Source organism: Crinia signifera, chromosome 4 (assembly GCF_055691185.1).
Source record: "Crinia signifera chromosome 4, ASM5569118v1, whole genome shotgun sequence".
Lineage (NCBI taxonomy): Eukaryota > Metazoa > Chordata > Amphibia > Anura > Myobatrachidae > Crinia > Crinia signifera.
In genome coordinates, this window is record NC_139220.1 from 193,561,331 (window position 1) to 193,576,777 (window position 15,447).

Genomic DNA, 15,447 nt, shown 5'->3' on the forward strand with positions numbered 1-15,447 from the left:
CCATGTTTCATGATATAAATTCAGAGACTAAACTATTCTCTCCACCATTTTTTTTTAAATATTTCACAGTGGATACAATTTTCCATTTGCTTTTTATTAAAGCTTACACACGCGGCTGTTTAAAGCATCGGGTCGGAGTTGGGAGGTCGGACAGGCTGCACATTAAATTTATCAAATTTATCGAAACGGACCCATCAGTGGCACATTGCAGGTGCTTTTTAGCACCCGCAATGTGATGGTCCATTCCTTAGGTGTGTGCCAGTTGTGAAGCACCGCTGGCACACGCCTATGTGCAGAAGCGGTGTCGAGTTGGCGGGGTCCGTGTGATGGGCAGTGGCGGCTTTCTAGCTAGTAGCGTTTTTTGCCGGTCGATGGGGCAGGAAGTGCTGCTGAATTTTAAAAAAATATTTAAAAAAATATTTTTAAAAGACTGGTTGGATGCTGATTGGCTGAGTGAATTCATATGTTTTCAAATTCAGCAGCACTTCCCACCCTGCCGCCCAGAGAATACCACTACCAGCTCCCAGCCACCGCTGCATGGACCACGCTGCCACCCCGCCCTGCGGTGCTGCAGCTCCCCGAGGGATATCACATGCGATTTATGGGGGCCTTTAGTCACTCAGCATAGTTAGAGAAAAACTGTGCTCCCACTTGTAAAGAGAAACCAAATATGTTGGCACAATATAAATGTTACAATACATTGATAATAAGTCTTAGGTAAAAGGGAGAGTATTCATATACCTGTAAGAGTGGCCGCTGGACCCCCAGAATCTTCATAGTGTCAGCACCTGCCAATAACTTCAAGGGATCAGACACCTTGGTGACGCCTTCAATTTCCTTGTTGATCTCTGCCAAAACCTGATTTAGGAAGATGTTTTTGATGTAAATATTAAGGAACTCTCGCAAGGTGCACTGTTTAGCTGGTCCAAATCCAATGGCATGCTCAACCTCTTGAATAAATCTGAAGGGAGGATAGACAGAAAACAATATTTGTAACCCATCTGCAATGTATATAATATCATTGTAACATGAAGGTACCATCTATTAATAAAAAATGGCTCTACTCTATGGCTTTAACATATCTTATACCACGTGTGCTAGTTTGCTGCTTCTAAATTGCTGGAACAGTGACCGTTCTGCGCAACTCTCAATGTAACTTTTCATATTTTAATATAGTGTAACAAAACTTCACAAAATAGATACTATGGTTACATTAGAATTTCTATATACACAAACTAAACTTATTTTGAAACTGTATAAAGCATAATTTCCACAGGGTCGAGCAATCCTAAAGATCCCCTGTGACTCAATGGCGGATGGGAGAGAGCAGGAGCAGACAGGGTAGCCACACTGCAGTTAGCTTAGGCTGGTGAGTTATCACTCTAGTACAATGGGTACAGGACAGGAGTATAGGTTAGGCTGCACCTCATCACTCCAGTCCATTGGGTACAGGACAGGAGTATAGGTTAGGCTGCCCCTCATCACTCCAGTCCATTGGGTACAGGACAGGAGTATAGGTTAGGCTGCCCCTCATCACTCTAGTACAATGGGTACAGGACAGGAGTATAGGTTAGGCTGCCCCTCATCACTCCAGTCCATTGGGTACAGGACAGGAGTATAGGTTAGGCTTCCCCTCATCACTTCAGCACAATGGGTACAGGGCAGGAGTATAGGTTAGGCTGCCCACCTTAAAATTACTGATTTTCAACATCAACCCCCCAGGTTTCATAACAGTTTATGTTAAAGTGTTTTTCACAGGAAAAAGCCTAACCGCCTCCAGAAATAACAATCAATCAATCAATCAATCAATCAGAACCCTGGTCTTTACAATTGCCAGTGTATGCTCTTCAAACATCTAACCAGAGGCAGAACTACCATTGGTGCAGCAGGTGTAGCGCACAGGGGCCCATCTGCTGTGTAGCATATTGTGAACTTGGGTTGGTTTGAAAGAGGGGCACCAACAATATATTATTGCACCTGGGCTCACCAACCACGAGTCCCATCACTGCGTCCAACAGTTTGTTCATTTCACAAATGGAGATGAGGAACAAAATAAGCATTTTCCTGAACTATTGTGTATATGGGAATAAGGGAGTAGAATCGGTACTGTGCACTAGCCTATAAGTGAATAGGTTCTTAAGTAAACTAACCATCAAATGTGTCCCTGCATTGTATTCTGGCCACCAGAGCATGGATTCAGCATTGTTCCATTATTCGGGAAGGAGTCTGTATCTAATATTACTAAGAGAGTGTACATTTGACACTACTTCACATTTACCAACAGAGAATGTTGTCTCTATTATACATTAGGCAACAAGTAATGGGTTCTGTGCAGTAGACTAGCCAAAGAGTTTGGTATAGACCACCTGTTGTCTAGTTTACTATACAGAACCCAGTCACCAGAAAGAAGACTCTGATGCTCCCCAGAATGGGATCTGCTCAGTGCTTGATTAAAGGTTCCAGGTGCCCTAGGCCAATACACACGTTCCTCCCCTTGTAATGCTGCTAAACATACGTGTATGGGTGCTCAGGGTCCCGCAATTCATACTGCCCATGGGCATGTGACAAAGATACAACTGACATGATCTGATGTTTGTGGTGTGTGAAGGAGACTTTGGCTTTAGGCTGCCCAGCTGGCATTGCAGCACAATGTACATTAAGTAATGGTTCCATCAACAAGTTACATATTGGAAAAGCCATCTGACAGTCACATAAAAAATGTTACTCCCCCCACCACAGTACATTGGGTGCTAACATACATTTGGCCTTCATTATATACCTCAGCTGTAATCTGCAAGGCAAGTGCCCACATATTGGTTACTTAGGCATTGGCTCTGCTTTCTAGCCAGCAAAAACACACAGGTGTAATTTGCAAAGTATAAAGAGGTATATCTACAACTACATTGGCTATGCAGCAACATTTTGAAAGCACCCTTCCATTTTTCCACTATACTAGTCTGACAGTGCAGCCATCTCAAGAAGTCTCCTGCCCCTGAGAGAAGAGAGCCAGGAGCACATGCCCCCTGCCCCCGTTCGACTTGGAATGGGGACTGCGTATTAAACTTTTCTCAATACCAATGGATGTAGCTGTGGTCCCAGCAGTCTCAGCACAGCTAATCCTGCTCCTGCTCCCAGCATCCCTGAGTAGACAAATCCGTCCATGATTGCAGATGTGCCTGCAGCACCTCACTGCTAGGAATGGAAAATTGCAGGGCCCAGGAGGTGAACATCTGGCCTGCGGTCATTGGGTCTACAGCAAGTTGGTCGACAAGCATTGGCTCGACACTGTTAGGTCAACATGGGTCTAGGTTGACACAAGCATTAGGTCGTCAGTGTCTAGGTTGACAGTCAAAAGGTCGACATTGGGTTTTTCACTGATTTTGAGTGTGCCGAGTGCAGCGAGACACCGTGCCTGAAGCATTGCGAGGGGAAGCGGTGCACTGGAAACTGTGTCCATGTCGACTATCGGGTAAAAAAACAGTGAAAACCCCTATATCGACCTTTTGACTGTCTACCTAGACACGGTCGACCTATTGCTTGTGTCGACCTATTGACTGTCGACCTAGACCCATGTCAACCTCTTTGACCAACTTGCTGTAGACCAAATGATCGCAACCCACTGAGTAGTGGTAACCGGGAGCCGGGCCCTAGAGGTGGCCCGCACCCATAGACAGCACCAGCACCAAGCATTTAAGTTGCCCCAATGGATTTATGGGTTACTAGTCTTTGTGTGGGGTGATACAAGGTTTCTGAGGGAAGTCCTGAGCTAAATAATACCAAGAAAATAATTACATTTTGATTCGTTCTTAGTCCTTCTACATTCTCTTGGGTCTAAATCATCACATTTATCATGAAATACAGTACTACAGCCACTAGGAATGTGGAATCACTGTTTTACATAATGTATGAGCAGGTCAACAAGAATGTGTGTGTTTTTTTCTTTTTCCTGGAATACATGTGGAATCACTGTTGATGTTATATATACCTTATACACATTTTATGCATTGTCAAATGTTGTAACAAAAAAAAAAATGCAGTTTAATTTAGACCAGACACAAAGATCTTTTTATAGTAGAAATAATATGGCACATAATAATTGGAGCATCAAAATAGTTTAAAATCACACCCCACTTATTTGGCAACTCTTTGATTTGCCCCAGTGACATTTATCACCTTGTACACGGGTCTAGAATTGGACAGGAAATGTTTAGTTACTCAAACACAGAAAAAAAATGCTGTAAATATTTTCATGCTGTTAGAAGACAGCCGGGGTGTGGTGTTATGGGTATTTAGGATAAATGACGACTCGGATGCTTGTCTGCGCATGCTGTGTTAGGGCTGGGAATAGCTCTCTTCCAGTGAGATCCCTGCTGTGTCTGCATGAATGCAGAATTATATGCAGGATGCACAGCTTCGCGTACTGCTGACTCAGCACTATTGCTCTCAGCAGCTGCCTTTATTATCCCCATTTAAACGTGTCCCTATAGTCTTTCCTTGCGTTACAGGAAAAAAAGTTTTGCAGCTCTGACACACTGTGAACAGTATAATGTTATGGGACCCTAAAGATTCAGATAAACCATTACAAATCTTCTCGAAACAGGCTTATAGAATGCTTTCTGTAGATGTTATAACAGTATTCAAGAATATATAAAACAAATAATAACACTAAAGAATAAAATAGGATAATCATAATAATACATCAATTATGGACTGTTAATTTTCAAAACCGTATTAAAACACATTTTTGTTGGCAAGCGTTCTTCATACTGGAGAACCGAACATGTAAAAAGTCATGAGCTCCAGACACTGGAGAGAAAAGCTTCTCGTTAGACAGGCAATATAATGAACATGCAATAGGCTGAGAGGTAAAAGGTCAACTATGTCTATGATCAACAGGTACAAAGCCTTAACATACAAATGGTCGACAAGTTGTTTTTCTTGCTGCATTTATCAACAACTGGTACTACAACTGGGAAGAGTCACATGTGGCAAGCGCAACAAACCACCTTGACCAAAGCATGGTGAGCCAAGCAAGGATACATAGAACAAAAATTGGGGTCACATATGATGAAACATACAAAATAACACCCCACCTGTAGAGCTTATACTGATCATACGTGAGACCAAACTTTCCTCCAACCATCTAACTGACCTACTTGTTTATCCATCTAAAATGGGAGCCTCCACACACCTGATCCCCATTTTCATCAGACCAGCCAACTTCACAGCAGTGCTATGCAAAGTCGTCCACCCCCTGTGAAGATGGCTGGCCAGGGAGAAAATTGCTCAGTGTGTATGCAGTTTTCACATCATCGCTGTCCAAACATGCTGGGCAAAATCACCCAGTGTGTATGGGCCTTTAAATAATCACACATTAGTTAACTTTAGCTGCTCTAAGATAACAAAGAAAATACTGCCCAACAATACTATCTAATGACTAAAATACATGGTTAAATTCAGGAGGCAATAATAACTGTTTATTTCTGATGTATGAGCAATGTAATTCCGATTGCAAGGCAAGTACGTGCCACTGGGACGATGTCTGGGAAAATCGATAAGGTGTGGGTCCATGCTCTGGAGCAGAGGTCGGGTACACAAGCAGAGCCACAGGCAGGGGGAAATCCAACCAACATTGTCATCGATTTTCGAATACTAATGCAGTCCAGAACACATACAGTTACTATATGTAGTTCCTGCAAAAATCAAGCACAGTAGTGCAGGGGCAGTTTCATGAAATAGGATGATGACAGGTGACAAAATCAGGTACAGTGATAAAAGGCTAGAGCGGCATGCATGAGACATGACATCACAGAACTGGTTTTCGGAGTACAATGGCGAAAATGGGGGTAAAGCCTTGATTTGTACTAGTGAGCAAGCCACTGGAAACCAAGCCACCCACTCTGGGTAGGACTAGCACCTCTGAGAAAATGCCATTTGTGACACAACAAATACATTATACAGTAATTTAAAGCGTGGAACTGTATATAAAAACATGCCTGATAAAAGGCAGTGGAAGGGGTCTACAGACACAGTTATGATATATACACAATGATGCATATTAACTTAACGGTTTAGTATTTTATCTTGAAAACATTAGTAAAAAAATGTAAAAGATAATTTCTGCCCTGAATAGAGGATAGAACCCATTCAGTTAGTTAATAATAAGCCCAAAATATAAACCCTTAATAGCCCACAGAAACATTCATTGGTACTTCCTCATCACTTCACTCGCCACGCTTCGGGATCGGTGGCTCGCACAACTTTACTAAAGGTAATAGATGGTGGCGTGGATACAGGAGGGTGGTGTGAAAGTACCTTTAGATGTTTACTTGTAATGGTCCCCTCACCGAAAATCCTTACGTAGCGGTTAAGTAGCGGCAACCGTAACTGGCGTAGCAGAGGCCGCAAAGATGAGGAAGTACCCATTCATTGAATACCTTTCTTTTTATAAGCTAGCAAGTCACCATACAACTTTTTTCTTTTTTTCACAGTTTTTTTATTTTTTAATTGCAATCGTATAGTGACTGAATAGGGCATATATACTTTATAGGTTATGTTTGTTTATTATAGCCTCCAAATCAGTGATATGCATTTTATTAAAGAGCATTGGTAGATCACAAAATCTGGGTGGGCAGAGTGCTGCTTATCTTGCTTTCAACTCCTATGTAAGCAACACACGTTTCAGGGAGCACGGACTTCATTATTATCAGATTAGTTATGCTACAGTTGCCTGCTTTTCCACCGGCTTATTTCAATCAGATAATAACGGTATAATAACTGGCTTTGTGTCTGTCAATCCAATTACTTCCTACTTTGTATATGCCGACATTCTATTAAAACCCACAGACACATGTCAGGCTTTATTATTACCATCCGATTGTATAATTAGCTTCCACCGTGGAGGAGCTGATCAATGAAATCAGTTTGTCACTTCTTTTGATAGAGCAAACAAAATTGGAAAATGAAGAAAACTAACACAAAACAAACGTATTAAGTCAAACAGGACTAAAATACCTTGTAAAAATAAGAAACTGATTAAACCTTTTAATATTTCTGTCAAGTCTTCAAAAGTTTACAGTAGAACTTTGGTTTATATTGTTAAGAAAAAAAGACTTCAGGCGGAGGAATAAAAATGATTTGCAAAACTTGAACTCTGACTGCACATTCTAATTTTAAACATAATGAAAGGTGCCACAATGCTGAAAGTTGTAGTAACATGCAAGAAAATGAAAAAGGCAGAGGCACACCTTAAGCACTAAGAATACAGACAGTCAAAATCATCATAAACTCATAATTTACATGCAGTATAAATTGATAGGTTCTAAAGAAAATAATGGTCTCATATGTCCCACTATATATGGGCTCATTATTCAAAAAAAAAAAAAAAAGTAAAATCGTTAGGATTATCCTGACATCAAAATACACAGCTTCTCTCCAGCTTTCAGGGAAATTTGGCTTCTTGGAGGTGACTTATCTAATGGCTAGGCAGTATCATAGGTAACGAAATGAATGTCATCCCCAAATGGCTTTATCTTTTCCAGTGATGGTCCTCCTCTCCTTCCTCCATAAGGTTCAGCATTCCTCCACCTGCTTAATTTAGAAGGGAAGGCTGCCACGGTTATCTTATACTATTCTTTAGAAATATATTTCTATGAGCAGGAGGGGACTTCCTGACAAGTTAAATTACATTACGAACATTTTTTTTCACATTGCCTTATTTTCCCCATCGTCTTAGGTTGATATAGAGTCTAATTCTATACCCAGTGCAGACATGACACCCTTTTGAAGTCTAACCTCCCAAAAAACGACCTCCCTCCTCCACCTCTCATAATATTTCTGAAATGATGGACCCTATACCCTTTCAAACGGTTTGTCACCTCACCTGTGTCCGCACTCACTCCCAAACTATCATGAAACACAGCTTGGGAAACAAACCGTTATCCCCCGTCTGAAGAGAACATTTAGGAAGACATGAGATTGGGTATCCTTCATTTCACTTTTAGGGGCAGATGTATCAAGCTTCAAAAAGTGATAAAATGGAGAGTGATAAGCAACCAGCCAATCAGCTCACATCTGTTATTTTTCAAACCCAGCCTGTAACATGACCGGTAGGAGCAGGGCCGGTGCTAGGGGGATCGGCGCCCTCCTGCAAACTATAAATTTGCGCCCACCCAAACTTTACAAAGGGAGGGTGTGGCCACACAATAATGCTCCCACTCCAAATTACACCACACAGTATCACAATCTTATTCACCTAACACAGCACCAGTGCCGTAACTAGCCATTTTGGTGGCATGTGTGAAAAAACAGGGACAGTGCGCGCCGAAGGCGCGCGCAAAATTGTAGAAGCGTGGCTTCATGGGGAATTGGCGTGGTCACATAAAAGTACCAATAACACCATAATCCCCATAACACATTATGCTTCACACCTCAAAGCCCATAACATATTATAGTAACAACACACAGTAATGCACATTATTCGTAATGCCACACATCAATGGGCAGAACACCATAATGCCCATTACACATTATGCCACACACTGTAATTCCCCTTAAATAATATGCCATGCACTATAATGCCCATATGACATTGACACACATTATGAGTACACATAATGCCCCGAGTTCTCCTGCATATGCCCACATGACCAGCTGATAATGAGCCAGGAGGAATCTCTGTGCCTCCGATGCTGCTGCCTGTGATGAAGTGTGACAGGCGCAGCAGCAGCAGCCGGCAGGCACGGAGGACAGCAGACAGGGGCGGATTGGGATAAAAAACCAGCCCGGGAAATTTCTAAGAGAAGCCCTACAAAAGGGGGGTAGTCAATGAAGGGGTGGAGTCTTTTAAAGAGAGGAAGGCAGGGGCGCCCATTATCAAAAGCAAGATCCCCCTCCCACCTTGTACCACACACTCCAGGATTAAACTGGGACTGAAAATAGGCACTGCCATTTATTGTACACAGGCACACATGGCGTCAGCATTTGGCTCCTGGCATAGATTCTTCCCTGGGGAGATGTGGGAGGAAGAACAGGGGGAGACGTGAGAGTGAGGGAGGAACAAGGGGAGAGGTGAGGAGGAGGAGCAGGTGGAGAGGTGAGAGGAGGAGAAACGGGGAGAGGTGAGAGGAGGAAAGAAACAGGGGGAGATGTTAGAGGAGGAAAGGAACAGGGGGAGATGTGAGAGGAGGGGAGACTTGAGTGGAAGAGGAACAGAGGGAGAGGTGAGAGGAGGAAAGGAACAGGGGGAGAGGTGAGAGGAGGAAAGGAACAGGGGGAGACGTGAGAGGAGGAAAGGAACAGGGGGGAAGGTGAGAGGAGGAAAGGAACAGGGGGGAAGGTGAGAGGAGGAAAGGAACAGGGGGGAAGGTGAGAGGAGGAAAGGAACAGGGGGGAAGGTGAGAGTAGGAAAGGAACAGGGGGGAAGGTGAGAGGAGGAAAGGAACAGGGGGAGACGTCAGGGGAGGAGGAACAGGGGGAGACATGAAAGGAGGAACAGGGGGAGATGTGAAAGGAGGAGGAATGGGGGAGAAGTGAAAGGAGGAGGAACAGGGGGAGAGGTGAAAGGAGGAGGAACAGGGGGAGAGGTGAAAGGAGGAGGAATGGGGGAACGTGAGAGGAGGAGAGAAATAGGGGAGATGTGAGAGCAGGAGAGGGAATGGGGAAGACGTGACGAGAGGAGTTGAGGGATTGGGGGATACATGAAAAGAGGATAGGGAATGGGGGAGACATGACAAGAGGAGAGGAACAGGGGGAGACATGACAGGTGAGAAACGGGGCATAGGATGGGGGATAGGTAGGATGAGGCACAGGCTGGGGCATAGGGAGGATGAGGCATAGGTAGGATGAGGCATAGGCTGGGGCATAGGGAGGATGGGGCATAGGTAGGATGAGGCACAGGCTGGGGCATAGGGAGGATGAGGCACAGGCTGGGGCATATGTATGATGAGGCATAGGTTACATGGGACTCATAAAAGCTGTGGCCAAGCGCTGCTGCCCCTTGTTAAGTATATTATGTTTTTTGAAAGGTGAATAGCCAGAAAATATCTATAGCCATTATAGTCGGTGTGTGGCACAGAAATAGTCACTACAGGGGGTATGTATAGTACAGGGGCTATGTACAAGGGGTATGTACAGGGAGTATGTATAGTACAGGGGCTATGTATAGTACAGGGGCTATGTATAGTACAGGGGCTATGTATAGTACAGGGGCTATGTACAGGGGGTATGTATAGTACAGGGGCTATGTACAGGGGGTATGTATAGTACAGGGGCTATGTACAAGGGGTATGTATAGTACAGGGGCTATGTATAGTACAGGTTCTATGTATAGTACAGGGGCTATGTATAGTACAGGGGCTATGTATAGTACAGGGGCTATGTACAAGGGGTATGTATACTACAGGGGCTATGTACAGGGGGTATGTATAGTACAGGGGGTATGTATAGTACAGGGGGTATGTACAAGGGGTATGTATAGTACAGGGGCTATGTACAGGGGCTATGTATAGTACAGCGGCTATGTATAGTACAGGGGCTATGTATAGTACAGGGGCTATGTATAGTACAGGGGCTATGTATAGTACAGGGGCTATGTACAAGGGGTATGTATAGTACAGGGGGTATGTATAGTACAGGGGGTATGTACAAGGGGTATGTATAGTACAGGGGCTATGTACAAAGGGTATGTATAGTACAGGGGCTATGTACAAAGGGTATGTATAGTACAGGGGCTATGTACAAAGGGTATGTATAGTACAGGGGCTATGTACAGGGGGTATGTATAGTACAGGGGCTATGTACAGGGGGTATGTATAGTACAGGGGCTATGTATAGTACAGGGGCTATGTATAGTACAGGGGCTATGTATAGTACAGGGGGTATGTATAGTACAGGGGGTATGTATAGTACAGGGGGTATGTATAGTACAGTGGCTATGTACAGGGGCTATGTACAAAGGGTATGTATAGTACAGGGGCTATGTGCAGGGGGTATGTATAGTACAGGGGCTATGTAGTGACTATTAGGAAATGAGCCAGGATCTGGTAATGCATGGGTTACTATTCCTAGACTCTAGTATTAGTAAAATAACACGTAAAGTCACTGCAATGATACCAACTTATTTAGACTGGAGATAAGCAGCTGATATATTGAACTATGAAATGAGGGCTAGAACAATGTGATTTGCAAAACAACAGTTAATGCAGAGTGGGGACTGTGTGACCCTTGCAAGGTCAGTGTGTAACTGTGTAAATAAGCCTCCCTCCATCCATCATTATCCCCCTCACTGATGCTCCACAATAGGGACCCTCTTGTCCTGTCCTGAGCACCTGATCCCTCTGTGGCCAGGGGGAAGCTATAATGCTCTGCTCAGATTATTAGTTTCCCTGTAACCCCTTCCCTGCCGGGCAGAGCAGACTGGGTGGTCACCTCCTGAGTAGCAGCAGCATAGCACATACACGAACACACTTGCTGCTGCTGCCACCACCATCCGTCCTCAGTCACCTGTAAGAGTAAGACTACAATGCATATGTGACATCCACTAACGGACAGAGGGAATGTCTGACCCGGGGATTAACCCCTGACGCTACCACTGAACTTACATTTTCAGCACTATCACTGTACTCGAGTCACTCACAGCCCGGCAGCTGCTAGTTTGAAGTTCCCACTGCTGCTGCTGCTGAGTTCAGTACCCGCCTACTCTCTTACACAAACAGCCTATAGGCAAGCAGCTTACTCCTAAATGCACCCCGTGCTGTGCCTGGCAAGGGTTTGTGGGAGTTGTAGTTTTAGTATTTGCTGCCGGGCTGAGGGAAGGTTGTGCGTGCGCCGTGCGGCCCTGCCAGGAGGGATAGCGGCCGGTTCTGGTGTCCTATGAGCCGGCCTGACAGCAGAGGATGTACAGCAGGGAGGGCGCCTCTCCTGCCCGGCGCCTACCTGCTTTGCATCCTCTGCTGAGTGGGTAGCGCCGGCCCTGGGTAGGAGCTGATTGGCTGGCTGTTTATCACTCTACATTTTACCACTTTTGAAGCTTGATACATCTGGCCCTTAATCTTAAAAGAAAGATATTTGAAAGGACTACCAATGGTACTATAGCCCAATAAGACTTTTCAAAATGTTCCCCTCTGCCTCTCCTGTCTGTTGGTAACACTGTGGCCACTGAAATGCAGTCCATATAATCTCCTGAACAGCTTATTTAAGTCCACAATACACCTATGGATTCTCCTTTTATGCTATCCTCAGCCAGTCCTTGTTTAACTTGTCACAATTAATTTAAAGAACCCTCTTCAACATAATACTATGGAAAGCATCACCTATTTACCTACATGATAACAGTTCTCCTCTGAAGGCATCTGACCCTCGGCCTTACTCCCCGCATCCAGCAACTACACTTAAGCGTGTGTGTGTGTGTGTGTGATGACCCATACTCATTACACTATTCTTAAGTGTCATATTTTATTTTTTTGTTATTTTATTCTTTCTTTATGACCTGGTACACCTTATTGCATCTCTCTTTTACTGGGTTTATTTATTTCCTGTATTGATTCCTGCTGTAAAAATGCTCACATTTTCCCTATGTTCTTCATCCTGCCAGTTAATAGAATATATTTTCTAATTCGTTCCTAAAATGTGCTTTTAAAGTAATTAATGGGTAAACTGTATAGTTAGAAATACATTGTGAAATTATATTGGAATGATGACCTTTTTTAACCTGAACAGTGATACTCTAATAAAGTAGACAACATTAAATACCAACATCATCAGCAGGTCATACTTCCCAACATTGTTGCTGGGTTTCCCCAGCGTAAGCAGTCTGTAGCAATAATCCATCAGAGCTGCCAAAAGACTGACCCTTCATCTATCAATGGCACGGTTAGAGCGACAATGTGGGTGAGCCCAACAACCTCCACATGATAATTAAAATGAATACGCACAGATAATTTTGGATTTCAATTTCATGTTAGACTTGCACCAGCTCAGCCATTTACTCTGTTTCCATCTAGTAATGACTCTCTGTGGTTTTCAAAATTATCTTCTTTTATAGAAGAACATTATTTAAAACAAAACAAGTAACCGCTACACTGCTAATTGGAAAAACAAAAAGGGTTTCTAAACAATATTCAGATAACTTTCTAAAATAACTGAACTCTGCTGTAAAATTACCTTTTATCCAAGTAAAACCATACTGTTTTCATATGCCACAAAGAGACCGGTAGTCAATGAGAATTTTTTCTATGTGCAGCAAATCCTGTCTAGCTGCACATTTGCAGGGTTCCGGAGGGCTGGAGCATGCACTGCCAGCCCTCCCTCTCCCCCTATTCAACACCTCAAGGGCTCACTGCCCATGATGGAGAATTTTAGTTAGTCAGGGAAATGGAAACCTCCCTGCCTGCTCTAGAATATGTGGGGGAGAAGGAGGGCTGGCTGGGTCCCATGCAGCAGAAGCTTCCCCCGTGGTGGAGGGAGTGCTGCGCTGGTCCTGCTCCATGCATATGTAATGAGCGGGATCAGTGCAGTGAATATCTAATGAGCGGCTCCCCGCCCTCTGCCGACGTAATGTGTAAGAAAATAAATAAATATATATTCATGTGCTGCATGCCCCTTCACATAATAAAATTACTTTTTTTACACCAAAAAAAACAACAACTCTATTTTAAAAGATCACTTTCCAGTTCACCTTAAAAAGATGTTGAATGCAAAATGGTGAATCATGGCGAAAATCATGGTGAAAGCAGTTCTCCCTTTTAGCATTGAATACACTCTTGACGAATTAGTCAAAACCCCATTGAAATACACCAGCGAATTGCAGCGAGCATGAAATGGAAAACTGGCCGGCATTCACTGTTCGCTTTCGGGGAACAGTGAACATCGAATAAGGTGAATCCGATTTTTCAGAGAAAAGATTCACCGCATGGAGTGAAAACAGCTTAATTCGCAGAGAAAAAATGGTGAATCAGGAGCATTAAATACTGCCCAGAGGGGGATTTATGAAAGCATAGAGAGAACAGAACATGGAGAAAAACTACCATTCAGTTCTGTCATTTTAAAACACAGCCTGTAAAGTGGCAGCTAGATGTTGATTGGTTGGTACTTTGACTCGCCCCTATATTTGATAAATCTCCCTCACAGAAGTACTGTAGCTGCCATTTTATTGGCTGAACCAATACTGAAAACAATCCTCATCAGTACACCAGGAATCACAGGAGCACAGGTTCAAGAATATATAGATCAATATTAATATTGCAATGGAAATGTTTTATCATCTATATACAGTATATGTCTAGTGTCCGCGTAACTCCGAAACACTGCAATCTGTTGGCAGAGAGTGAACTACACCTACTAGCTTTCGAAGCATTTGCTTCCAGCGGGCTTACTAGTTTGTAGTATACGGTTTCCTAGATTTAGCTTATTTTGAACACATTTAAAGCTGTATTATTCCAGTTGTCAGGTGCCACAGTTTCACAACCTAAAATGAACTAAAAAAAGTTTTCAACTATTTCCATTTTTCTGGTCCGTACACCTCGGTTGCAGGTCATTGTATTTCTCTAAAAATAATAATGATAGGATCTAAATAAAAGATAATACTTCATAAGGTGACTGGGAGTAAATCATTAGGTCGACAGTGAATAGGCTGACCTTTATTGGTCGACAGGCAACTGTTTGACACACAGAAAGTGTCAACATGGAAAGGTAAAGACATGCAAAAAGTCGACATGGAAATGGTGAACACATAAAAAGGTTGACAAAAGGTTTGCATGATTTTTGGTTGTCTATGCAGATATGGATGGAGAAGTAAGAACAAGTCGGTAAAAAAAACAAACCATGTCAACCTTTTGATGTGTCAACCATTACCATGCCGATGTGTTGCTTGTGACCATTTTCATGTGTTGACCTACTGTATAGCACTTTCACCAAAAGTGGTCAACCTATTGCCTGCTGACCTATTAACTGGATTGCAGCCGACACTGTCGACCGACACCAGGATTCACTAGCAAATTCTATTTAGGCTGCAAAAAATTATTCACAATGCACGGATAAATCAGATATCCTCAACTCAATTGGACACTGGACTTATTGTGCCTCAATCAGGCTAAAGGTCCATAAACACTGGGCATTTTTGCCCAGCGTGTATGGACAACGATGACGGGGAAAATCGCTGGGCTGAAAATCGCTCATTGCATACACACAGTGACTTTCGCCCGTTTTAGTCATTTTTCTGGGGGTGGACGACTTGCCATCTCAGGACGCTATAGACAGCCATCCGCACTGTCGCACTGAGGGTAATACCAGCAGATGAGTGTCGGCCACTGGTGCATATCACTGCTCACCACTGGCCCGTACACACTGGGTGGCTTTTGAGCTGAAAGCCCAAAAGACAAAACTGAGCTGCTTTCAGCTTTAAATTGCTCAGTGCGCATGCGCACAGCATCTATTCACTGAAGAGAGGGA

At 43.5% G+C, this 15,447-nt stretch overlaps 1 protein-coding gene across 1 annotated transcript in view; it reads right to left on the bottom strand.

The window, feature by feature from the left end:
• The window catches only part of EXOC4 (exocyst complex component 4), a 399,783-nt gene that overhangs the window by 148,412 nt on the left and 235,924 nt on the right, over positions 1 to 15,447 (bottom strand). The window contains exon 11 of the mRNA XM_083183327.1: positions 742 to 961. Within this exon, the coding sequence (XP_083039453.1) occupies positions 742 to 961 (220 nt within the window). The remainder of the gene's footprint in view (positions 1 to 741; positions 962 to 15,447) is intronic.